The 26600-nt window shown below is 42.2% G+C and overlaps 2 protein-coding genes across 6 annotated transcripts; both read left to right on the top strand.

Annotated features, from left to right (window-relative positions):
* Nucleotides 1–333: 333 nt before the first annotated feature.
* On the top strand, nt 334–11016 carry znf148 (zinc finger protein 148). The gene is made up of 7 exons (XM_012836488.3): nt 334–1237; nt 2497–2878; nt 3260–3385; nt 3561–3684; nt 3896–3979; nt 4203–4321; nt 4926–11016. The coding sequence occupies exons 2-7, from the start codon at nt 2525–2527 to the stop codon at nt 6516–6518; spliced, it is 2400 nt and encodes a 799-aa protein (XP_012691942.2). The 5' UTR covers nt 334–1237; nt 2497–2524; the 3' UTR covers nt 6519–11016.
* Nucleotides 11017–11146: 130 nt separating this feature from the next.
* On the top strand, nt 11147–26503 carry slc12a8 (solute carrier family 12 member 8). 5 transcript variants are annotated; one of them, XM_042702745.1, is made up of 14 exons: nt 11147–11232; nt 12461–12626; nt 12789–12935; nt 13327–13518; nt 14097–14328; nt 19261–19374; nt 20195–20282; nt 20546–20633; nt 22104–22250; nt 23412–24036; nt 24215–24312; nt 24419–24536; nt 25198–25258; nt 26259–26503. In XM_042702745.1, the coding sequence occupies exons 2-14, from the start codon at nt 12471–12473 to the stop codon at nt 26428–26430; spliced, it is 2238 nt and encodes a 745-aa protein (XP_042558679.1). In that variant the 5' UTR covers nt 11147–11232; nt 12461–12470; the 3' UTR covers nt 26431–26503. The 5 variants fall into 5 exon arrangements, with proteins under 5 accessions (XP_042558679.1, XP_031415714.1, XP_031415708.1 ...); XM_031559854.2 differs by lacking the exon at nt 11147–11232 and adding an exon at nt 11239–11757; XM_031559848.2 differs by lacking the exon at nt 11147–11232 and adding an exon at nt 11239–12137.
* The last annotated feature ends 97 nt before the right edge of the window (nt 26504–26600 follow it).

Genomic DNA, 26600 nt, shown 5'->3' with positions numbered 1-26600 from the left:
GGGTGGGGAAAAGCTCCACTGCAAAACATAAATGCACTGAGTGTTTTCCCGACACAATGAACAAGCACACGACAAACCAAAAGGTTTGGAGTGCCAAAAGAGTAGACCAAGGCCTTGATTATACTGGCGTGCGGAAGCGCACACGGACTGTTGCGTAGTTGTCCTTGTTCTATTACCATTCCGTTACCTTTACAATTGCTCAACAACAACAAAAATACCGCAAAGGATCGTTACTATAGATGCATATTATTAAATAGATATACATTCGACAGATCATGGGAAAATAATAAAAGGTAAGGTGATATGACAACACATTAAAAATACTGACGAAAATAGTCAACTGGCCATACTGTAAATCTATGGGTCAGATTTACGTTCGTTTTGGTACACTGTCTCTGTTTTGTGATTGGCTGAGCTTGTGCACGCCAAGTTGAGCGCGCACAAAGAGACGGCAAGGGAGTGAGAGAAATTTTAGGTGGTGCACAATGGAAGTTGAGCGTTCAACATGTGAGCCCAAAACTGGTTTTTCTCTGCAGGAGAATAAATTCTCTAAAAATTATATAAATTTGAGCGTGCAAAAAATGTGTTTCTGCATTCAAAGCTGCCCAATGCAAATAAACATTCACAGGACACTTCACACCTGTAGCTAGTTCACAACATTCTCCTGACTGTCGTATGTATAAAATTTGTAGTAATTTGACGCCATGACAAAATTGATTGGCTGTCTCCACTAAACAAACTCATATGTCAACGTTGTCAAAGCTTCATGAGGGAATTCCCGAATTTCTGGTCCCCTGACCACCTCTTTCATCTAGGCCACAGGGTGCTCAACAGAGTAGGCTAATCCCCATTTTCTCAAAGTTACTCCGTCACATTTTTTTCTGGACAGCAAATTGCTGCTGACAGGTATTGATGACAATTGCCATTAATCGCGGCGTATGCTTCCCTTTCAGATGTCCGTTTTATCTCAGCCAAATAACCAGAGTCGCCTAAATGCCTCTACATGTTGTTTGTAATAGCCTTCAACTCACCAGTTACTAACCGCTTGTGGTCAGGAGAGCTGTGCGCAGCAGCTGCGTGAACCACTTTCCCATAATGCACCACTGAAAACTACTGGAGAAGGAATGCAGTAAGCTAGGGAGCTAGCAAGGTACGCTACGCTTCTGGCTGTCACAGCGACGAAAACTTTTGCAAACAGACCATGATGACCCTACCGGTCCAGTAATAGCAGGTGTTGGTAAGTAACGGTGCCTTTTTTACAATATCTGTGCAATTTGCTAAGCACACGGGCCTAATTTGGCTTTTGGTTTCGAAGTCATCACTGGACTTCAAATCATTAATCTCGGTACAGTTTGACTGATCAGGCCTTCTCATTATCACAGACAGGTAGCTAGTGGGCTAACAGTTCTCTAGCTTGGTAGCTAGCTTTTAAGTTGTTCAATTCTGCAGTCATGGCGAAATAACACGAAGTTGCAACAAATGCATACCCGTCCGAAAGTTGCTTGCCAAAAATACATTCGAGACTTTGTCGTGTATGCATGACAAGCGCTCAGTCAATCTGCCAACAACCCTAAACTGGCTACTATTAGGCACATTTAGTCATTGCAATCGATTGTAGTATGCTAGTTTAGCTCGTATGTCACAGGTAACAACAGCTTGTGTATTAAGAGAGCTAGCGTTAATCGTCCAACTGTTAGCCTCCTAGCCTTCTAACCAAGAGACAGGCTTAGATGTGTTAAGTCTGCCAAAGTCGATAGCCGTCACGCTAAGTAACGTTAGTTGAGTCATGTTAACTTAATTTAGCTATCTAGAATAGCGAGCTAGCTAACGTTAGACAGCATGATCTTGAACAGTATTAAAATGTGAGGGCCGTGAATGGAACATAAGTTGCCCTCTCAAGCCATCATTCGTCAGTGCTTTTTTCCTGTACAGGTTTTATAACACTGTCATTAGCGTGCATTCACAGCTTGAAATCGGATGTTTGGTGTCTGTCGTGTAGTTAACTGTATGCGTCTGTCAAATGAAGCTGTTGATATAGCAGTAGCAGTTAGCTAGCTCAGTTAACGTTACATCACGAATTCCGACCGAGTTTTATCTCGCACTGTTAAAACTGAGGTCAGCATACAGCGGACAGTTTAAAAAAAAAAAAATCTTCCACTGATGCGTAACGTGCACGAGTAAACCATCCCTCTTTAGGCCTGGTATGTGAGTTAAAATCTGATCATCCATATTGATCTGCGGGTTGGATTTGCAAAGGCCTTGGTCCTACAGAAAGTATGTAGGTATGAAAGTCATTTTAATTTAGTTTTTTATTTGTATTTTCAATTGTTATTCTTATCATTTGTTTTTCATTGTCCATCTTTAGTCAAGACACAGGGTGATATTCCTCACACTTTCCCCCTTTCCTCATGTTTGTAGGCCTATCTACTTTTTCTTTGAAATATTGATGCTTAAATAGACATAATATTTTAATATATATATATTTTTTAATCTTAGCCACAATCCTCCTCTCCTGCCGTCAAAGATGAACATCGATGAGAAACTGGATGGGATGCTGTTGAAGTGCAGTGGGCCGGCTGGTTTGCATCACCACTCCTCCAGAGCCCTGGGAAGCACAGGGGTGGATGGCAGGGGTGTAGGCGGCGGTGGTGGTTTGGATGACATGCCCATGGGTGAGCGAGCACTGGCCAACCACCCCCTGCTGGCAGAGGATGAAGATGAGGATGAGGACCTAGCAGAGGCAACGCTGAGCACGCAACACCTCATCTCACACGATGAGCTGATGGTCCACGAAGAGACGGTGAAGAACGATGGAGAGGAAGACCCTGAGTTCTCCCAAAGGCTTCCTCCGAAACTGCCATACACTCTTCACATGCCTGTGAGTATACACTCTGCACGTGCCTGTGAGTATACACTCTGCACGTGCCTGTGAGTATACACTCTGCACGTGCCTGTGAGTATACACTCTGAATTGAGCACAGGACTCCTTCTTCCATTTGTTCAGATAACCAATGTAGTACAAGCCTTGCAAAAGTTAGGGATTCAGCCATCAGAGAGAATGTAATGATATTATCAATGCTGCTGAGTAGTAATAAAGGCATATGCAAGGAAAGGCAACTGTTGGGCAATAATGAGAATGCAGCAAAGATATTCTGTAGTGTTCTGCAGTAATGAAGAACTCATCAGTTCCATGTTATCTACTGTTAAGGTGTGTAATCTACAGTGCACTAATGGGATACACCACTTTCTTCGTGAACAGTTGAGTATCAAGCAGGAGATGAAGCTCTCTGATTCGCTGCTGCTGACCAAGAAAGAGAAGAAACAGGGAAGGGACCTTTCGGAATGCCATAAGAAGAAAAAAAGGAAGCAGCGCTCCCCAGCTAAGGTATTTACTGCTAAGCTAAAGCTCTTTATATATCGCACACAGTACATTTAGTTAGCAGTCGTAAGCTCTTTTATGTGTGTTGTGCACATGTGCAGAGCTCAAGTATTATTGTAATGGCATACTGTATTTGATATGTCCCGGCTACTGTTATTTTATTTTATAATTTATTTGTTAGATTCTCACCATTAATGAAGATGGATCACTAGGGCTACAGAGCCCTAAGTCGCACGTGTGTGAGCACTGCAACGCAGCCTTTAGGACCAACTACCATCTGCAGAGACACGTCTTCATTCACACAGGTCAGACCAATACTGCCACAAAAACCTAGCCACTGCGGTCTGATATGGCTCAAGCTACATTTAATTCCTGTAGTGTTGCTCTTAGCTGGAACCTAAGATAGGGTGTGGTCCTGATCCCAGTTGACACTGTGATGACCTGCATTGGGAAGTTGTTGTGTGCAGATAAATCTGCGGTGAGTTTCATCTTGTGGTGAATTTTACTTTCTAACAGGAGAGAAGCCGTTTCAGTGCGCTCAGTGTGACATGCGCTTCATTCAGAAGTACCTACTTCAAAGGCATGAGAAGATTCATACAGGTATGGCTGGAATATAGGCAAAATTGAAAAGCCCTTTTTAAGTAATCATACTTTACACTGTGCCCTATTTGCATCTACTGACGTGAATTGATGAAACTAAATGTTCTTTCATGGTTCGTATGCTAATGCTACTAAATGTTCTTTCATGGTTCGTATGCTAATGCTACTAAATGTTCTTTCATGGTTCGTATGCTAATGCTACTAAATGTTTTGTGCACTGAAGGGGAGAAGCCTTTTCGCTGTGATGAGTGCGGGATGAGATTTATCCAGAAATATCACATGGAAAGACACAAAAGAACACACAGCGGAGAAAAGCCCTATCAATGTGACTACTGCCATCAGGTAATCTATTTATTTATTTATTTTGTTATGCACTAGACTCAAGAGCCAGTATATGTAAGTAGAATTGCTGCCAAGGTGTCCCAATATAAGAACATTTTGGACAAGGTGGAGGATAAGAACTCTATAATGTGAAGCGGAGTAGAAATATAGATTGGCAGTTTGTCAATAAGCTGTTTTTACTGAGACTGTTCTGGCTGTCATTCATTCATTGATATAGAAAGGTGATTAAACCTTTGACCAGATCTGCTTGTTAGGTGTCTGTTAACTCAGAAATATTGAACACCTGCCAGCCAATTACAAAAGAAGTCTTCACTGGCGTGTAATCAGAGAATGTTGAGGCATTATGGTAAAAATGCAACCTTTTAGGCTGTCCTGAATAGGATATTTCAGGCTACTTGAAAAAATATAGAACAAACGATGAATTTTTCAGTCCACCTGGGGAGAGTGTAAAGTAGCACAAATTATAAATAACCAGATGAATGCAACCCAAGACTTAACCTCACAGAGCTTACTTTTATCATAGCAGTAAGCATTGAAACTGTCTTAAGTTGTTAACATTGGTTGTGTTGTGACACTGTTTTTCACATTCTTTTGTTGAACTCAGTACTTCTCCCGAACGGACAGAGTACTGAAGCACAGACGCATGTGCCACGAGAACAAGGACCGCAAAGCACACAAAGCTGCTGCTAAAGAGGGGCTGCTGCGGACCTCTGAGACGGTGAGCTTTTCCTTCCCAGCGAAAGAGTGCTCGCTCCCAAAGAAGAAACGTCAGAAATCCTGCGAGAAGACCCACGGCTCTGCCACGGTTCTCACAGACAGAGATGGCATTGGGAGCATAGAGGAGAAGGGAGAAAAAAGGTTGACCAAAAGCGAGAGCCTGCCACTGTATGCCGTCACTTCTAAAGTCAAAGACGAGTATGTAGTGGCAGAATACTCTGTTGAGCTCCCTGACTCCTCTCCAGGCAACCGACATCTTGGAGAGGTGTCCTCTGAGGAAATTAACCCTCCGAAACTGCTCCTCAAGAAGGTTCCTAGTAAGAGAAATCTGAAGCAGGCTTTGGAGCAGCCGCAGAGCTTGTCACCATTGTCTACGTTTGAGGAAGGCAAAGTCACCCGGTACACGTTTGAGATTATAGACAAACAAAGCCTGTTGGATGTGGAGAACTTGGAGTCGGTAGACACCCTTCAGGGAGTACAGCCCAAACCAGCGACGAGTAGCACAAACTACGACGATGCCATGCAGTTCCTGAAGAAGAAGCGTTACCTGGCGGCCACCAACAACAGCCGTGACTACGCGCTCAACGTGGGAAGCATCGCTTCGCAGCCCTCTGTCACCCAGGCGGCAGTGGCCAGTGTCATTGATGAGACTGTTCCTGCTACCATCTTGGAGCCCCAGCCTATGAGTGTGGAGATCAAGTCAAACCATGAGAAGAATGTGCTCCCTGACGAGGTTCTCCAGACCTTGCTGGACCACTACTCCACCAAAACCAACGGGCAACCTGAGATCTCCTTCAGCGTGGCGGACACAGAGGTCACCTCCAGCATATCCATCAACTCGTCTGACATGTCCGAGAGCAGCCCGCCAGAACCTCTCGGGACCAGCACACAGGCTCCACCAGCTGAGAAGTCCAGTCTCCTGCATGAGTACTCAAAGTTCTTACAACAGGCATTGGAGAGGACCAGTCAGAACGACAGCTATCTCAACAACCAGAGTCTTACATTTGTGACGGACAGCCCAAGCTTGGCTGGGCAGCCGTTGTTCTCCACTGACAAACAGCTGACCTCACCTAGTCGCTTCCGGTCAGGCCTGAATTCTCCGCTAAGGTCCACCCTGGAGAAGCCTCACTTTGCTCTCCTGGGAGATTCACAGCACTCTTTCTCTTTCTCCGGGGACGAAACTAACCAGTCGGCCGTGTCTCCCACTGAAGACTTTCTCGAGCAGGTGACTTCGTCAAAAAAGACAGATGCTCAGGGGATCAGCCAGACATTTCAGATTGCCACGTTTGAGCCGCACTTCCGCTCTCAATTCCAGAGTTCTCGCTCCGGAATCTCTTCCCAGTTTAGCATTGCCAATGGTCAGGTCAGCCTCCGAAGTCACGGAGCGGACTTCTCAGAGTTCCCACTGGTTAGTGTAACGGAGACCAGAACACAGATGACTTCTTCCCCTGATCATTCAAGCAGCCAGACGTTTGGCTGATCGGAAGACATGTGTATATGTGCATATATATATATACATATATACACATACACACATATTTTTCAATTGTTTGCAAGGCACTTTATAACATTCATTTCTTGTATTTTGCCAATGTATGCTTCATTTTAGGTGTTGTTATTCTTTATCATTGTCACCTTCTAACTGATCATGAGAAAAAAGTCCTTTACTGGCACAGATAGAAACAGTACTTACACATTTTAATTGAATCAGTTTTCTAGCACTTTTGAAGTATAATATTAATATTTTATTATATAACATAGTGTAAAAAATAAGGGGAAGCCAAATAACTAAAGCTTTGTTAATCCAAACAAGGAGTGCCTCCATCAACCCCTTTCAATACTGAAGCTTTTGAAGATGGGTTACCTAGGAAAAATAGGTATAACATTTTGGTTCAGGTACTGAAAGTGTGTAGGGTAAGCACTGACTGACTGTGAAATATGCCAGAAATGGCTTTAGTACAGTGGTCTTTGTTTTTGACAGAAATGTGTGATGAATCACATGTAGACCCAAGCACGTTCAGTATTTCTGAGACCCCATTTTCTGCACCCCTTCTAGAAAGGTCCTTGTTAATTATGTACACAATTATGTATTTCAGTTAAACTGTTATGGCACTTACAACTGAATTAGCCTCTGATTCGATCAGAGATTCTAGTTTTGTAACAGGAATAAGATATTTTTGTTGGCTCTTTTCTCAGCTTGTATTAGATAACTTCTTCCTCTCATTTCTTTTCAATATGTCATCTAATTGTTGTGTATAACATAATGCTAATAATGACTAACTATAATCAGCCAAGTATAAATGGTACATTGTTAGGAATTCACAGATTAACATTACAGTTACAATATGACAGTTGGAACCAATGCAATCAATTTTAACAGATAACATCAGCTGTACTGGCATTCAATTTGAAAAGTTTTTTTTTTTTCCCCATTATTTTTCAAGTAAGGTTTCATGTCTGTGACAAATGCTCATTATGCAGCATTTTCAGGAACTGTCTCAAGGAAGCCGCATTCTATGTCAAAATGTCGCAGGAGTTGAACATGTGACTCATCGAAGTAGTTCAACCTAACGTTTCATATTTTCATTTAAAAGAAGAAAAAAAAAGCATGGCTGTAAATTTGTATATTGCCCTCTGGTTGACAGTGAGTAAGAGGTGTTTCTTTTGAACCTGTACAGGCTCACTGGTCTGGCCCCTATGAATCCAGCTTCTCATTAAACTGTAATGTTGGTCCAGTTTAGGTATGGCTTTAAGATAGTAAATGAAGATCTAAAATGCCAGCCATCTCAAGAAAATGAGACTATGGGCTCTGAGTATGTTAAGTTGATTGACATTTTAAACTTAATTTTCCTTTTTTATTGCGATGTTTATGTGAGTCATCCCTTTTACAAACTCAATTGACCAATAGCCCAAATGTATAGTTTTTTAAACATAAATCGAGATATCCAAAACTATTTTTGCACATTGAACTTAAACTTGTCAGGCTGAGAGATTGTTGCATGCAAATAGTGTCTTACCTCTGCAAACATGGACACATTTGTAAATACAGACCAACTTAATCTTTTCAAAACTAGTGACGGCTACAACGAGGGGGAAATCAAAAGGTACTATACCTCAAGGAATCTTGGGAATGTTGGCAGTTGAATGCAGTCTGTGGATCCAATCCAAATGTTCTAAACTTTGCACACTTTCCATAATAGGGAATGTCTTTTGAAGATGTTGTCATATTACAACCTTAATGTCTACATTACCTCCCCTGACGTTTTATATACTTGGAACTTGAGATGTGATATGTAATCAGGTTTTGATTGACCTGAGTCTCTGTCATTTATCATGAATTTTGATAATCCGAAACCATCATGTATCATTGATCAGTGGAAAGAGCGATGACTCGAGGTGAGGTAATCACTAGTCGATCAGTGTGTATACCGTCTCCTTCTTTTCTGAATTGCTTCTCACTTTGGATGGTTAAAACTAGTCCACTTTTTTGCACTCTACTTGTGGTTGTAAAGCTAAAGCTTCTCAAGTTTCAGTGTCCTTGGGACTTGCACAGCTTACTAGTTACATTTCTTTTCTTTTCGTTTTTAAAGCACTTTTTTTCTTCTTCTAATGCCATGTCCTGTGCTCATTTCACCTGATGCACTTCTTCTCTTGAGGTCATCATTTCCCTCCCAGTTTCCCTAAATATGGTCTGACATTGTTGTAAATCACCTCTCGTCTCGGCAGTGCATAGTGGCCTTCTACTAGGTAAAGAACATGTTTGGATAGTTTAAAGTGGCAAATATATAACAACAAAACGACAACAAAAAATCATGTTGAAATCATTGTTTTTGAATAATGTATAGTATACATTTCACTAAAAATGTTCCACACAGTAATGTTCATAGAACAGGCTTATAATTGTTGTTTGATTTTGACCAGTGCATGAACTTTTCCCTGTCTGGTACTGTTGTGCTCTTATTCTAACTTGCTCTTTGAGAATAATATTATGTATTGTGCTCATAGCTACTCCTTGTATTTGCTTCATGTGAGATGATCATTTGAAAATGTAGATTACATTGCAGATTTTCTTTTAAATCTAGGCAGTTCCATGCAATGGTGAACTTCATGTCACCTCCAAAACACTGACATGTTGCTTATTTGCATATATAAGCTGTAATATGCGAGTGGATAGTTTGAGCATTTGTCAACATAAGGTTACATCACATTGGTAAAATATTATGTTCTGGTGTGCCTTACAGATAACATTGCATACATCAGGGTTATGGACGTGGCAGAATGGTCATCTGCATGAAATTGCCAGCGTGCTCTGGTTTATCTCTCTGGTTTATCTAATGCTGTGACGTTTAGATTTCTGGTTTAAGCCAAACATGGTGGTGACATTTCTTGATTCTCAATAGCCAAGTTCTGTTGACGATCAGGGAAAAACACCTTCACTTTGAACTGCAGTTATTCTTCACAGTTTGTGTAAGCATTCCTTTGTTTGATGGTGTTGATTGAAAGCTTGCTCCTACTGTAAATACATTGTACATTTTTAACTGTATAGCCTTGTTTAGAGAACAGTATTTTTGGGAAAGTACAGAATCATTTTGGATCTTCAGTGTATTTTTTATTGTATAACCTCCTAGATTGTGTTCTCTAAATATGGTTCATGGGATCAGGGGATATTTAGCTAGTTATCAGTCTGCTATAGATCACATTGCATCTTTGTTATATTTGTGGCTTACTGTTCCAGAGCTGTGGATAAATCAACCAGGGATCTGTCAGGAAGGAGAAAATGTGTTCATCTCTATTTGATGATGATGAGGATGATTTGGTAACTCATTACTTAATTAGCTGGATAATTATTATGTAACATGGTGGTAATGTGCTGATATATCAGCTGGTAATACATTTGCTAACTTTTATGAAGCTATTGGTCCTGGCTCAGCCTGTTTTGCTCCTCTTTGTCAACATCTGGCACAACTCTCTCTCAAACATCTGTCAGCAATAATGGATCATGTTGAATTCTTTTTCGCATTGGATTATTACAAAGTATCATTTTGGGATCGACCACCTGTTGTATTTTAAATGATTGAACAATAATTAGTGTTTTGAGAAGTGAAGTCAGAGCTTATCTGGGGCTGTTATGTCTTTGATTTAATTGTACTCTGGATGCAGAATCCTCAGCTAATTGTTGATTTTGGCCCCCATTTAATATTACGCAAATTTGTTTATGGATTTTTATGCAGCAAAAAATGTTAGTTTTTAAAGAATGATTTTTTTTCTTAAGAACTGTTGAAAGAGGGCATACCATGAAGGAAAATCAAGTGCTTCAGAGTTTTATGTGAAAGATAAGACATTGTTTTATGCCAATACAATGTCATATCACAATTTCTGCTCCACAAAACCACTTGGTTCTGATGCCAAGTTCTGACCATAAGTGCCCTTCAAATGAGCGAGGATGAGAGAATAACTTCTGGTCTTTAGAGAGAACAACAAAAATGTAACTTTTTCCTCTTTTCAACCTATAGCCTACCTGTGTGAGACTTTAAAGATATTTTACTGCTGCTTGTAAAAGTCATTGTACATTTAAAATTCAACAGTCCTGTGATTGAACATTCGCATACTTTGAACAGAGTAACCATAATTTAGAAAACAAAGTTAGTGTCAGTTATGTTGAGAGAGATTTTTTTTTTAAATTTCCATTTAAATTGAAAGGTTTCCTAATCCTTTTCATGCCTACATTCTGATATATTCCATTCCTGGGGAGCTGCATGTCCCCTGATTTGTCAGTTTTTGTACACTGGTTATATTTTTATATGTAATGTATGCATTGTATTGTAGCTGAATTATTTCATTTAGAATACCATTACATTTATGCAATATTATGTATACTGTATGACAAGTGAAAATTGATTTCAACTGAATATTGTTGGGTTTCTGATTGTCTTTTTGTGTGTTACATTGTCTTTCCAAATATAAACAAAATGATTGTGCGTTGGTTGTTTTTTTTATGAATTCGTTTGTATATGCCTGCAGTCGGCTTGAAAGGTCAGTAGTTCCTGGTCGTTCATACTTACCCGGGCCGTGTCAAGGAATTTGAACTCTGCCTGCCTTATGTCAATAGCATTTGGCTTTCCTTTTGTAAACATCGTGGCTTAAGAAACGGCAACTCCAACTTGATTAAAAAGCTATTGAGGTGCTTCTTTGAGGTAAGGTTTTTTTTATTTTTTTTTATTTTTTATTTTTCCTTATAGGTAGGATTCTGAGTAAATTCAGCGTGGTTTCCTGTGATTTCTGAAAATGTATCCATGGTCTCCAATCCGATCGTTAGGAACAGGATGCTGCTGCTAAATCATCTTCGTTATAGGCTTGGTGTAATTTTTCTTAGGTTATGACATGCCCAACAAGCACCTGCCCTCCCATTTGAAGGTTGGCCAAAACTAACAACCAAATGTCTGGGGTGTGACTTTTCGAGGCATAGAAACACACCTTGGTAGGCATTGGTCAGAACAAACATCTGTTTAATGACGTTAACATTGACCACGTCGCATACTTTTTTAATAGCGCACAAGACAACCCACCAGCTCGTTGCTCTTCAGTGCACTTGTAGCTAATTGTTCTAAAAGATAGGAATTTAAGGTGGCTTTTTAAAAATATTTTTAATATCTTCACCTAAGGAAGCGCAAATGAGACGTCATAAGAGGAGGATGGCAGTGATCTCTTGTTGACGTGAAGTAAGTGAACATTTGATAGGAAGTTTTTGGGGGAAACGTGTGTGATATATTTTACGATTAAATAGCATAAAATGTTGATTATGCTGCTGGTTATATTTAAAATTATGTTTTGGACTTGTGCTCCTTTTCACTAATGTCCTCAAATTGCCGCCTCATTAAAACGTCTTAGGCCCTAGTTGTTTCCAGTTAGCTACTTTTAAGTGGACTATATTCGTGAGTTGCTCTCCCTGAAATTGAAATGTCATAAACATCCCGACATGTATCCTGATCACATGACCACCTAATTAACATACGGTCATGCCATGCACCTGTCATGCTCCGTTTGACTGCTAAGGCAGAGAGAATTAGAGATTGTTTGTCTTTATGTTTGAAAAGCGCAGGTGAAGAGGATGTTTCAACCTTTCTGAAAACTGAAAATATGTAGATATTAAGCCTACATTTCTCGTAGCCTGTTACAATTCCTTAGTTCAGGTTGCGTATAGCCTAATTGGAAAAGTGAGCAACGAGGCATGCTGTTTATGGTGACCATAGCAAACCATTCCCTTTTCAATATAAAATATTAACTAAACTGGTAGTCACATGACTGCAGTTTGTTACTGGAGCGATAAACTACCTGCTTAATGAACAGAACAGTAACGCAATGTTTAACTATAAAAGGCGGGTATGGGTAACCTTTTGAACTTAAATAATGTCTGTCATTCAGGTTTCCTAAAATGCTTTCCATGGAAGACCCATCTTTCAAATGGACCCTAACCAGGCCCTCTGTTGAGGACAACAATGTCCCCCTGAAGTCATGGGATGGCAACAGTGACTCAAGGAGAAGCAGTGGCTCTTGTCATGTTCAGGAGCTTTTTCATGAAAATGCCCAGGTCAGATTATGGTAACATTACATATACCACCTTTGGCAACTTGCAGGGTCTGTTCTTAAGATCTTCTTTTGATACTGAGTTGCTCGCTGTGATAGTCCTGTTCGCCATGAAATGCCTATGGGAATATGGGATGGAAAACAATTGTATCTTGTCTCTTTGCAGGTGTCTCAGAGTCATACACAGCCATGGTGGAAAGTGACACTGTTTGTCTGGGAGCCTGTGCTCTTTGGCACATGGGATGGTGTTTTCACCACCTGTATGATAAACATCTTTGGTGTAGTTCTCTTCCTTCGAACAGGATGGCTGGTGGTGAGTTTGCACTTGTGACCGGTTTGGACAGAGCAAATAGTGCAGTAAATGCTGGTAATCTTCAGTAATCTGTATTCTATTCTATGAAAGGCTTTTCAAATTATAAAATAACTCTTGGCTGCACGTATTGACATTCAATCTTTTCCCAAATTGTCAACAACTAAAATGGTAAAACTGAACCCCCTTCACCTCAAACTGTCACTCACTCTGTCTGGGCTGACAGAGTGATTGACGGTATGAGTGTTGCAAATGGCCACCTTTTTTTTGCCTCATGACATATGTTGTTTCCTTTTTATGCACTTTGAGCGGCTCTTTAATCCAAGCGGACATTTTAATTTCATTTGAGACAATAAAGTAAGCCTTAACCCTATTATCTTCATCTTGTTGCCAGGGCAACGCTGGTGTATTGCTAGGCATGCTGCTGGTGTCTTTGGTGGTGCTGGTGGCCCTGGTGACTGTGATGTCAGGGCTTGGGGTGTGCGAGCGCTGCAGGGTGGGGGGTGGGGGAGTGTACTCCATGATCTCCACTGTACTGGGACGGCGAGTGGGAGGGACCGTTGGCCTTCTCTACGTGTTTGGCCAGGTGAGAATGTTGAAAATCAGGATCTCTTATTAAAGGCTACTTTGTCTTCTAATACAGCCCATTACGGTTATTAGTGACAGATCTTGAGTGTTACTTTACTTAAGAAACCAGTCGTTCCATCCCTTATTTAAGTACATGTCTTGATCACATAGTTGGGTCATTGTTTTTTTACAGTCAAGCTTTTTTTAACGTTATCTCTCTGTTGCCTGTATATGGTTATGGTATGGTATTTGGACGCTTTTGTCCAAAGCCACTTACAAAAAAGCACACACACACACTCACAAACAATAAACAATATAAAGTATCAATTTAAAAATTACAAATTTAAATGAAAAAAAAAACAATGTAATAATAGTAATTATAATAACTACAAATACCTAAACTATTATTTTATAAGTATGCCTTAAACAAAACAAAACAAACAAAATATATATATATATATATATGTATCACATAATTGATACACACATATATCACCTATTGCACAATCAATGTTGAAATGCATTTCAGATCTTTTTTTTTAATACCAGACATTGTACCTTTATGACTGCAATGTTTTGTGTGTTATGGGCCTGTAGTGTGTGGCTGGAGCTATGTACGTCACAGGCTTTGCTGAGTCCATAGCAGAGGTCCTGGCCCTGCAGAGCGTGTGGCTGGTGCGGGGGATCTCTGTGGCTGTGCTGCTGGGTCTGCTCTGCATCAACCTCGCCGGAGTCAAGTGGATCATCCGACTACAGCTGGTGCTGCTGGGAATACTTGCAGTATCCACTCTGGACTTTGTTATTGGAACTTTCTCCCACTTGGATCCAGGTCGGTGACCATCTTTGTCAGAATTAATCACCTCTTTTCAGTAGATTTTCAGCAAGTGGTTCTGTTTTTCCATATGTGTCACGATTAAACTCATGTAGGTAAGAAACTAGTTTGTGAAGTGAATTCACTGGATGTTTACATGGCTTCCATGGATTTGGCCATTCAAGTCTTCCCTCATAACCTCCGGTCCTTGTTGACCAGTAGGTGTCTCTGTGGGATCACAGAACAGCAGGTTTTTTTTCCCCCATTACATTTCCCTTTTAAGTCTGTCCACTGGAGAGCAGCCTGTGTCTGTACTTTCACTTTGTACTTTTTAATGTGGTCTACATGATTGTGTCTTCCTGGTCTGGCTGCTTCATGCTGTTCATTAGTTTTTTTATTCGTTGTTGAGGCCAAAATGCGAGTCCCTTGATGATGGTGGGAAATCCATGAATGAGCTTTCAAATCTTTCAAATTCAAGTGGAATCAAGTCAACTGTTTTATATAGCACCTTTCATAATTTAATGGTTAATGTACTTTGGATTTCGTCCCTTCGTGTTTCATATCCAAATCCGTTAAGTCAAATCCATGTGCTATTTCAAGTGTGTGTAGGGTCTTTAAGTGTAATTTACTCCACAGAGGGAGAGAGTGGATTCTGTGGCATTGTTCTGAGTTGGGCCGAGGGGAAGTGTATGAGACGTGATGGGGCGCCCAAAGCCCCCGTGGTCTGTTTACTCTGAAGCCCTTTGTGCTGAAGGAAGGGGCAGAATGTTTCAGACAGGGCCAGTATGTACTCCCCGCACTCGCGCCTTCAGGAAGTCGATTCCAGCACTTCCTGTTCTCCTGATTATCAGCTTCCTGTCCAGGGTTCTGTGCAGAGCCTTCCATGAGGGCAGTTCCTCCCTGTGGCGAGGCTTGGGCAAAGAAAAGGAGAGAGAGAGCGGGAGAGGGAGAGAGAGAGCACTGCAGCTCAGCAGCTCAGCCTACAGCAGCAGCGGTGTGGTTGGGGTTGGGGTTGGGGTGGGGGTGGTGGTGGGAGTGGGGTGGCCAGGGTGGTACTGCTGCACTGCACGAAACATTACCCCAGCACGTCTCTCTGTCACCCCTCCTGGCCCTCTCCTCCACCGCCCCTCCTTCAGGAACCCACAGACCCACACCGTGCTCCACAAGCAGAGGGGACGGAGGCAGTGGGACGGTCCAGGTTTTTCCAATTAGGCCTGGTTGTGCTTGGAGTGAGCTCACCGCTGGCGGCCGGCCAGTAAGCCGCCTGCTCGGCAATGGGCAGAGCGCCGCATGGGCGGGTTACCTGCCAGTGGCAGGAGAAACGGAGCTGCCGCGGCAGATGTGTTTACAGTTTGATAACGCTGGCAATCAGGCTGTCAAGGCCAGGCGCTCAGCTCAGGGAACTGTGTGTGACTACTGCCATCATGTTGATATTAAAGCCATCTTCTCCCTCTTTATGTGAAGGTTGGGGGATGGGACTGTAGACGTCTTGGAGCTTTGTGAAACAGCGAGAGCTCCTGAGTACTTTGAATGGTGTGAATATTAAATGGATGGTGCTAGAAATGTCTATCTTCAGTCTATCTTCATCCGAATAACAAGGATAAAAGTTATAGTTATGGTTGGCCGTATGTTTAGCTTATTGTGTCAAGCAACTACAGATAGTGGTTATACAGTGTTGGCGCTGGAGTAACCCATTGAAATTCAGTGTTGAAAGATGTGAATCACTGTCAAAACACCACAGCGAAACACCCAGTTTCTAAATCTTAACTATGTGTATGCGGTTGGAATGTCGAATGGAGTAAAAACCTTTCTGATTCTGGAGTTGTTTCCCGGTTCATCCATTTCGTAAAACCATATAAACCAGAGCCACTTTTATTTCATATTGTGATTGTGCTTCCCCTTCTCACCTAACATAGATGCGTAGTCAGTGACTCATGGTGACAAGTGCTTCCTGTGGTTTTGGTGTCTAAATGAGAAAGCAAAGTGGTTTCCCCTAAAATGTCATGAAAATTAATAAATGTGTAAGAGAAAGTGAATTTTATTGTTTATGGTGTTCTAAAGCATTCTATTGAAACTGTCAAACTGTCACATTTATTTCAAGAGGCTGTTTTTTTAAGTCCCTTCCCTTTGTAAATACTCCTGCAGACCTTAGAGAGTTTATGATCCTCCCAAGGAAAGACTGCTTCATTTAGCCATATTCTGTCAGGCTTAGTGCACTGTGTACACATATGGAGTATATGCATTTGACTGGCTGCGGACCTACACTGGTACGACCTAAACACGCGCCGCTCTTGACACCCCTCAGATTGAACAGGAAGCTCACATGTGTTCATGGTTTTGGGTTTAGGGTGTTAACCGGGCTCACCCACATATTTGGACCGTGACAAAAGAAAAGACAGGAAGCTGATTGGAGCGCTCCTCTTGAAGCCTCCACATCACCACTTCCTGGTCCAAGTCCTCCTATCCGAACTCTTTCTATAAATAGTGGGCTTGAAGTCATGTCACAAAAGACTGTCTCCATGACACCCAGCCCTCCCTGCATACTCCTCTGTGCGATACATAAAGTTGCAGGCCACAGATGGGAGAAGGCCTGTCCACAGTCAGTGACAAGACCCACACACAGTGGTTTGGCAGCAGGCAGGAAACCTTCATGAGACTTTGATCTATATCTAAAAACGTATTTCTATTTATACTCTCACTTTACTTGGCATACCACCAGATTTTCAGTTCTGGTTTGGAATCTCTATTGAGTTTTTTCTAATTGAAATCTGATCTGAAATCTGTAACTACAGTCAGAAAAGATCAGACATGGAGTCAAATGATATATAATCCCTAACCTCAAATCGCTGTAGTATTATTCGAATGAATGTGCAGCAATAGTTGTACTCCGCCATCTACTACGTAGATTATCTTTTTCCAGAAGAGTTATTTGAAAGTGTATGTATTTCATCTCGTGTGGAAAATACTCGTCAGTATTTGCAGTGACTGATAGAAAGGCATGGCTTAGGATAAGCCAGTGCAGCGAGAGCCTGATTCGCCTTGCCTTTGGCAGTACATTGAGTAGGCAGGCCTTGATCCTCAGCCACAATCACGGGCCCCGAACGAGCAGCGTCTCTCTCTGAGTGCCGTGACTTGCAAGGGTAGGAACAGGCCGGGCTTCTGAAAAGGGTGGCGACTTCCTTTTGGATAAACATGTCATTAATCTGAGAGAACACATTCTTTCCCATCACAAGATAACCAAGAGGGAAATGGTTCATGCTCTAGCACAGGCGGGCCCAGATTTGACTCTTTCTGGATTAACGCTTTGTCTCTGCTGGCCAGAGCTTTCGCTCGGCGCATCCAGAGGAAAACTATTGTGTTGGAGTGAACCATAAAATCCAGACCAGACATATATTTTACTCGCTTCTATCAGAGTAGACATTTTCAAGTCTGCTGCAAGCTGTGCTGAATGTTTTGTTCATGTATTATTCTTTTCTTTCATGACATCATGTCGTTTCATTTAGTTTACCTGGAGTGCGGAGCTACAGCATAATTTCAGCCATAGGGACCTCACTAACAAATTGCGTTTGTCCACACGCCCAGCACTGCGGTGATATCTCCCACCGCTGTTTGTGCAAATGGTCCTCCGGCGCCTGTTCTGAGGCCTGTTTTGTTTGCCTGTGAACACGCCCAGAGCTCTGTGCAGCAGCAGCAGCCCTCCCTGCATCAGATCGGCAGAACCGCACTATTGAACTTGGCGAACTCGCGCGGGTGTCAGGGCCCGGCCCTTGGTTTGCACGCATCTTGGCGGGGGCCCCTATCCCCCTGGACAGTTATGTAAGGGGCCGTGCCGGTCCGAAGCGGACACCCAGGGCCCGGCCCACGGAAGAGTCTGGAGGACAGCCAGTCAGCAGTCAGAGGGGGGTGTAGGCCACCATGTTCCACGATATATCTATACCATTTTCATATCAAATCATACTTTACTATTTCACTACCACGAGCAGCACCATACATGTGTTTAACTGAGGGTCCATCAGGAGCCAAGGGAGCCTTCTGTTTAATTCTGACCCTGGCATGAGTCCTATGAGGTGGGGTGATTTGGTCTGCCCTTGGTCCTATTGTATTGTCACATTAGGGCTGAACGATTTGAGAAAAACTAAATGTTCCCCCCAATATTGCGATTTAAGATGCGATTTTTTTTAAATGTATTTTATCCTCTTTTTTTTCCCAACAAAACTTAATGAATGATTTAAATATGACCAACACAATATTAGATACATTTAGTGTAAAATATTCTTTCCCACATTTTACATTTTTATTTAACTGCTCATTACAGAAACAAGAACAACAAATCGGTGGCTTTGCCACTGTGCATTTAAGTAATTTAAACAAAGTCATTGTAAGTATAAACACAAGGCATGCACTTTTTAAACACTGTGTGCAAAATGTACCATCTTAAGAAAAAATGTATTTAGATTTTTTTTAGACCACGTTGTAATCGCGCACGTTGCGGTTAGAAAATCGTGTTTTATCATATCGTGATTTTAACGCAAAATGCAATGAATCGTTCAGCCCTATGTCACATCTATTACAGTAGTTAGTAGAGATGCACTTTTTTAGACAAGGAGGCTATTTCCAACCAAAAATAAACATAAAACGAAAAAAAAGAACCCACAAAACCATAAACATTACATATTTCCTATGTAACCAAAACACTTGTATCAGTGCGTGGTTTCTGATAATTTTTCTGAGTACGAGTATATGAGCACAGTATTGGCCCGAGATCCAGTACTGGTATCAGTATTGGTGCATCCCCGACCTACATTGTAGCAGAGGAAGAGGATATGTAAATTGTAAATTCCTCATGAAGCTGTGAGAAGTCCGATCATCTATCATGGTATCATATATATTGTAGAAAAAAACGCACTATCAATACTTTTGTGCTTGGCTAATTTGACTGTGTTTTTGCAGAGCATGGGTTTGTTGGATACTCAGGAAAATTGCTGCACAAAAATCTGCTGCCGGACTACACATCTGGAGAGACCTTCTTCACTGTGTTTGGGGTGTTCTTCCCAGCAGCCACAGGTGACGTGACCGTTTTCATATGTAGTCATTTATAAACATCTGACAATCCACCAGAGTAGTACTTTAGCGCATCTGTGGAATAGTTTTATAATTGATGCTATAGGTATATATTGAAGATGGATGTATACTGTTTATTGCCATAATTCAACATTGTACATTTGGAAGACATACAAAGTCTCTTGGTGTATTTACAAAAGACGTATGTGTTATCTTTGGTCTCCTGACGAGCGGCAAAATCAATTCTTTGTAATTAATGTACATCTTCTTTTTTTTTTTAAATGTAGTCCCTGTTGTTCTCGGATACTGTACATGATTGTTGTTGTGGAAGCCTTTCTTAGTCCCCTTACATTTATTGGCAGGTAATTGGCTGAAGTGGTGCTCAGTCACCAGAGTGTCACGTTACCATGACTTTATGAGGAGAGAGCTGCCAGTGCTTTCCTTGCGTCCCAGCCTAGTCATTCAGCACAGGAAAAAAGCTGAAGATCCCTGCTTCCTCTGTTATCATTGCCTTGTCCCTTTCAAGTTGTGTTTTCACATTCAAGAATGCCTCCATAAATGTGTCAGGCCCATGGATTGTAGTTTTGTACTCCACAAAATACACACACAGACCCTAAGGGGATCCTTTTGTGACATATTTTTCTGCCTTTCCACTGTGCAAACAAATATTCATGATAAAGGTCATGGAGAGTGAATGTGTCACCACCCTGGAACAGGGAGGCTGGTGTCTGCAGTGGAGGCTGGGAAAGGTGCCCTGTGTTTGGGTCAGGATGTATTTTAGACAGTAACGCCTATCCCTGATGTCTCCGTCTCTGATTTGTAGGTGTCATGGCGGGCTTTAACATGAGCTCCGATCTTCAGCGACCCGAGCAGAACATCCCTGTGGGAACACTGTCCGCCATCTGTACTTCGTGAGGGTCTCTTTCATGTACCTGAGCTTTAGGAAAGACGGCGAGGGCTGTTTACATTTCTTCAACTGTAGATAAGAATGGCAGTCCTGTCCAAGCCCTGAATACTAACCCAAACAACTTTGGAGTAGATGTACTGTGCTGTTTATCTGTAAAACCCCTAAATCTTATCATCCCCTGTTGCCATGAGCTGGTAGCCATTTTTGTTTCGTACCTGTCTAATAATAGAGGGCTTTTTTTAATTCCTGGTCTGTGGGAATCTACAGGTGGTTCCTGTATCTGGTCTTTGTCTTCCTGCTGGGAGCCATCTGCACCAGAGAAGCCCTGCACAATGACTTCTTGATAGCTGAAAAGGTACTGTACCTCAGTGCAAACCCACCTCTAACCCCTCCACTCTCCCCAGAGCAGCTGTCATTTTGGGTGGGATGTGCTTATACTTGTTCCGCTGGGCATCTGCAACACAACTCTTCATGTTTCAACAACCGGGCTACCGCTGTTAGGCTTCACCCACACCTGTTGTACAGTAACAACCTCCGTAATGTGGAGTCATAGCAGCGGATAATGGGGCCTGACACATGTGGACAGATCCCATTTCACTACTTGCCATTTCATTGCTGTTTGTGCATCGACCAAAGCATAGCTGAGGTCTGCTCCCCTGCTAGAGGAATGTGATTGTTTAATTTCTAGACATGTCAACTATTTATTTGCTTTCTCTTAAATTTAAAAGGAGATGAATGGCAAATCTATAAGGGATGACGTGGCAGATGCTTTCTTTAATATTTCAGTCTGTGTATAAAGAAGATCGCTCATTGTTATTTTCTCCTCATTACCTCTGCAAAGGAGGTTGTTTTCATTACCGTTTGTTTGACTGTCAGCAGGATTACGAAAAAACTACCTGGCCAATTTTCATGGAACTTGGCAAAGGGGTGTAGCATGGGCCAAGGAAGAACCCATTACATTTTTAAAGCAGGTTTGGATCAAGAGGAGGATCCAGGACTTTTGTTTTCACTTAAACATTGCGAGAAGTGAGACATTTATTGACAGGAGTGGACTACTTACTTTGGCGGAGGTCTGCACTCTTTTTAATGTAGTTTGTTTTTGGGGGTGAGGGAGCCTTGTTTATTGTATATAGTTTTGAATGGTTGGAGGAAAAGTTAAAGAAAAGTTTCTTACAAGCTTCGAAAGTCTCAGAAGAGAGTGTGCATGCTCAAGCCAAATAGATCCATATTTTCAGCTTTTCCCCCTTCTGCATTATCCTCATTCATATACACTCAGTGGATCAGGCCCCAGGAGAGCTCTTGTCCAAGGCATGCATGCTGTGTGGACCCCATTTGTCCAGCTGGTGTGAATGTGTCAGATGAGCCTGGAGCCCAGCTGGGGTGTGACCCCCCCCTCCCCTCAGGAGGCCAGCAGCCTGGGTCGGGGCTGCCCACAGCTGTCCCTCTGTCCACAGACCACAAGTGTGGTTTCACTCAGTTATGAGCTGAGAGGGTATGGTCAGTCAGCGAACCTCGGGAACTGTGCTCCTCAGCAGGAAAATGCATGTTTTTCTCTACAGGAACATGTTTTTGTGTTTTTTTTAAAGTGTGTTGTATCACAGTATTGTTTACATTGAAAATTGAGCATTAACCCATATATTTAAGTGAGTTAGAAAGGTAGCATTTTTTTTCGTAACAGTAAGCAGACATTGTTATATCACACATTCTTTCAGTTGATTTATTTTCAACACAATATAACTTTTTTCTTTCCACAAAGGGCTGAGCGGAACTGAGTTGGGTGTAGCCCACTGCACTCTCTTCCCCTCTCTGTTTGTTTTTTTCCCAGGTCTCCTTGGTGGGCTTCCTGTTTCTGCTGGGACTCTACATCTCCTCCCTGGCCTCATGCATGGGCGGCCTGTACGGAGCACCCAGGATCCTTCAGTGCATCGCTCAGGAGAAAGTCATCCCAGCCCTGGGCATTTTCGCACATGGGGTGCGTGGAACTTTTCCCCAAAGAGAACACATGTGGAAAGGCTTAATCCTACTCTCATCAATTATGAGGGGAAAAACGTTTAGCATAAGTTGTAAAAAGCTTTGCCTAATCGACAGCGATATCTAAGTGATTACCTTTTGATGAGCCTGGAGCGATTGAGTTCTAATGGTGTGATAAATGCGCTGCACAGAGATCTCAGTTGTTAGATGAAGTACAGTGCTTCTCATATTCCCAGGATGAAACCACATACAGGGATAAACTAACTGACCTCTATACTTGTGAAACAGTGATGATAGTAGTAGTAGATCTGTTGAAGGGAAATTTTAAATCGTCGAGAATTTCATTGAGCCTACTGGTTTATTGAGAACTGCAGCAACAGTGGGACCATTCACATTGCTGTGTTTTCTCTGATTGCTAAATTAGAGGTCCTCCAGCTCCTGATGCTTCTGTCAGGGGGGAATAGACAGGCCACAAAAAGAAAGAGTCTTCTAATTGTAGAGTGACAGAGTGCACCCGACAAACATCAAGGAACGGAGTGTAACACTATTGTGCCTTTCAAAAAGCAACACGCCCTTCCTCTCGCCCTGAACACTGTCTGACCCCCTCTCCGAGGGCCGCAGCGAGGCTCTAGACATCTCGCCCCGTATCAAAGCCCAAGAACAAATGCAGGAAGTGAGGACAGGGCCAGCCCAGGTTGCAGCGCAGTCCAGCTAGAGTGTGCCAGCAGTCTGAGCCTGTCGGGGCTGCAGTTAGACAACCTCGGTCTGGATGTCGGGGACTTGGAAAGGGCCTTAGGCGGCCTGCCTTGTGGAACAAAATGCCTTAGGTGATGTTTACTCTGCTAGAGTTCAGGAGGAACATTTTGTGATTGTTTGAATTGGAGGCTTACCCATAGATTTGCAGAACACTGATTGGCAGAAACAATTTATGATTTCAGCTATTTTTTCCTTCCCTCTGAAACACGCTATTGCACAACATACTAGCATCCTTTCTTATTTAATTTCACAATCCTTCATCCATTATAAATGGATATCTATCCATTATAAAAAGCAATGCCAATTTGCCATTTTGCCTTTCACCTGAGGCCTCATAACACTTCAATAATGAAATAAATTATATATTCCAGACTGTACGCATATTTTCTCTCTATGTAACTTACAGAAAGGTGCCAACAAGACTCCAGTGGCGGCCATCTGTTTAACCAGCCTGCTCTCTATGGCGTTCATCTTCATAGGCCAGGTCAACACTCTGGCCCCTATCGTCACCATCAACTTCATGCTGACCTACAGCATCATTGACTACTCCTATTTTTGTGTGGCCATGAGCTACAACCTCCAGGTCAAGAGGACGAGGCCCCTGACCCAGAAACACAGCAGAGGGAAGCCCCTTATGGCAACCACTCACCCAGGCTATGGAAGCGACCGCTCCATCGCAAAAGCGAGCAACGGCACGCTGCTGGAGTTCACCAAGGACATGGACCAGATATTTCCACTGCCCAGCGCTGATTTGGCCGAAGGGGGGAGAGCCTCCGCGCCAGGCCCCAGGTCCAGGGACAAGAGGTCAAAGGTGCCTGCCAAGGAAACGCTGATGGACAGTTTTGGGGTGGACCTGGACGGCACAACCACCGCCCTTAAAGACAAAGAGGAGAGAGATCCAACGCAACAGAGAGTTCTGCCCAAAAAAGATGCCACCCAGCTGCCAAATCATGACAAATTGCATGAGACGCCAAATAACCTGGTGGAAAAGGATACAGTCTGTTCACCCGAAGACCAATATGGAAATACTGGTAACTATAGTAGTTATATGAAAGGAATTATTCATATTCTTAATTGTGTTGTTGCACACTGTCTGAGACGGCAAATATTTTTATAGTTTAAATGCTGTGTGAACTGCCTTTTGAGCTTGTGAAAAATATATGAAAGTGACCAAATCATTTCTATTGCTATTTTATGTTCCCTTGACAGAGTCTGAGAACAAACCCAAACTGGAGGAGCCTGAGATAAGACCAATGCCAGATTCATGCTACGCTGTATTTTGCAACCACTGGGTTGCATTAATGGGAGTAAGTAGGCTTTAGGCTTTAGGCTGTGGATCATAGATTACTCAACTATTGATTTAACCAGCTCTTACGTAACATGCCCTAATAAATGCCTCTGCTTTCTCTACAGGCGGTTTGTTCCATTATGATCATGTTTGTAATTCAGTGGATCTATGCCCTGCTGAATATTTTACTTACTCTAATACTCTACCTCTACATTGGAAAAGTAAGCCCGGGTTTGCCAATAGGTAGGTCAATATATGTGGGCTGCAAGATAATCAAGTGAGCGGCTTTTCTGGATACATTTCTTTCTTTTCCTTTTGAAAGAATTCTTCCACACATTTAGCTCCTCTCTCTTAGTCAGTACTGGATGATTCCAGAGAACTTAAAGTTTTTCTAGTGACCGCCTCAGTCCTGCCTGTTGTGCAGCTGTTGGGTGGGCTTGGCAACTCTGTGATATGTAATCCTCCCACAATGCCATGCATTCCCCTCTGACTATTGACTAGAGCAGTGGGGAAGATCCAGCTCATAAGCCACTCCAGTCCACGGGCAGCCCTTTGGCACACAGGTGTCAGGGCTTAAATAAGTCAATGTTGCGTTCATACACAAATATGTGGCTAGAGGGCAAGTCATATATTGCTCTATAGTATGGGAAAGAAATGGAAAAGACCTAGTGTTACAGATACAGAATCATCTATATAATAGGAGAACAACATAAATATAGCAATTATAGCATATATGACATACATTCAGCATATTATGATGGAGTGCTTTCACTATTTCAATTCAGGTTCTTCCTGGCATGGAAGCAAGTTTGGTGTATTTGTACAGTTGATAGATGTATTGAATTACTTTTTTTTTGTCACTTTTTGACTTTGTTGAGTCACCAATTCCCTCTTTTGGTCCCAGGTGCTGCTGCTCGCTTCAGTTTGTTCAAATGGATCAGGTCTTCACTGAGGAGCATATGGAGGTAAGCCTCTGAACTCATGCCATTACACTGGGCCTTGTTTTTTTTTAGGAAGCTCTTAAACTGTCTCCTGTTAGATTAATGGCTTTATTTTTTTGCTTTGCCTCATTAAGCCATTTCCTGTCCATACTGTTCAACTGCAAATTGAAGCAGACCAAGAACTCCACTTTAACTCTGGCTTTGTCTGCCTGTCAAATTTGTACTTTTCAAATATATGCCCTGGCAGTATTAATTGTCACTAGCGTTTCCTTAGCGATTATGAGGTTATAAAACCCAGGGCTCAATTGAGTACGGCTTTGATTATATAAGTCCCCAGGTACCTACCATGTTTACTCAGTATGTAATACTAGAAGAAAAAAGTACAACAATCCTTTAAAATCAATTAGCATGCCATGTGTAATATGAATCTGTATATTGAAAGGGATTCGGTTGAAAGGTAATACACTATCACGAGTCATTAAGCAAGCAGTCAAGCTCTTGTATAAACATACAGTTGTAAATATATACACAAATAATATATTAAAGGCACAGTCCACCATTCTAATCCAATACACGTTTGGTCCAATTTAACTAATTACCCCTAGTGGTCCTCTAGCTGACTCTTCTGTGTAAAGACTTTGTTTTAAAGTCTGTACACATGGCATGGACCAAGCCATAAATAATTCCAGCAAATCAACGTGTTGCTTTAGGACCACATAAGGGAAAGGTTCAATTTGATTGGCAGTTGAGCTCAAATATTAACAATCTTTTGCCAGAATCACAGACTGCACCTTTAAATCCTTAGCTAGAAATGTACTCCCTGATAACAGCTGACAGCGGTACTTATTTGGATCCAGACCAGATTTGCTTTAGATTCCGGTGCTTTTGGGGTTCTGGTAGGCTTGGTGAGACCAAGGAGACTAAAATAAGAGTTCTGCCGTGATGTGTGGTTGACCACCCCTCTGGGGAGTGATGCTTTGAGCCCGTTGTGACTGATTGCTGGCCACCTTGGCATCTTTTTCAGGAGAGGACAGAGACCTCAGGACCAGATTGTCGTGACACCCTCTTTATCAGCCATTGGCATGGAAACCAGGCAGCTGACAGAAGAAAATGCCGACTTTGCCTCCCGTGGTCGTTACCACCACTCCTCCTTTATCACCAGCTCTGATAAAACAGTGCGTTCGCAGCTGAATTGACTTTACCCCATCCTCAGGCTTGAGACGGGTGGAATCATATCAGAGGTTTTATTAAAAGCTTGGTCATGATCTCTATGATGGTCAGTGTCAGTATTTGAGTCCTTCATTGTTTTTAAAAGATAAATGTGAATTGGTCTGATTGAATGACACACTAACACACACAGCACTGA

The sequence above is a fragment of the Clupea harengus genome, chromosome 2 (assembly GCF_900700415.2).
Source record: "Clupea harengus chromosome 2, Ch_v2.0.2, whole genome shotgun sequence".
Lineage (NCBI taxonomy): Eukaryota > Metazoa > Chordata > Actinopteri > Clupeiformes > Clupeidae > Clupea > Clupea harengus.
Note: the sequence above shows the minus strand (reverse complement) of the source record. Positions and strands in the feature narration are given on the sequence as shown.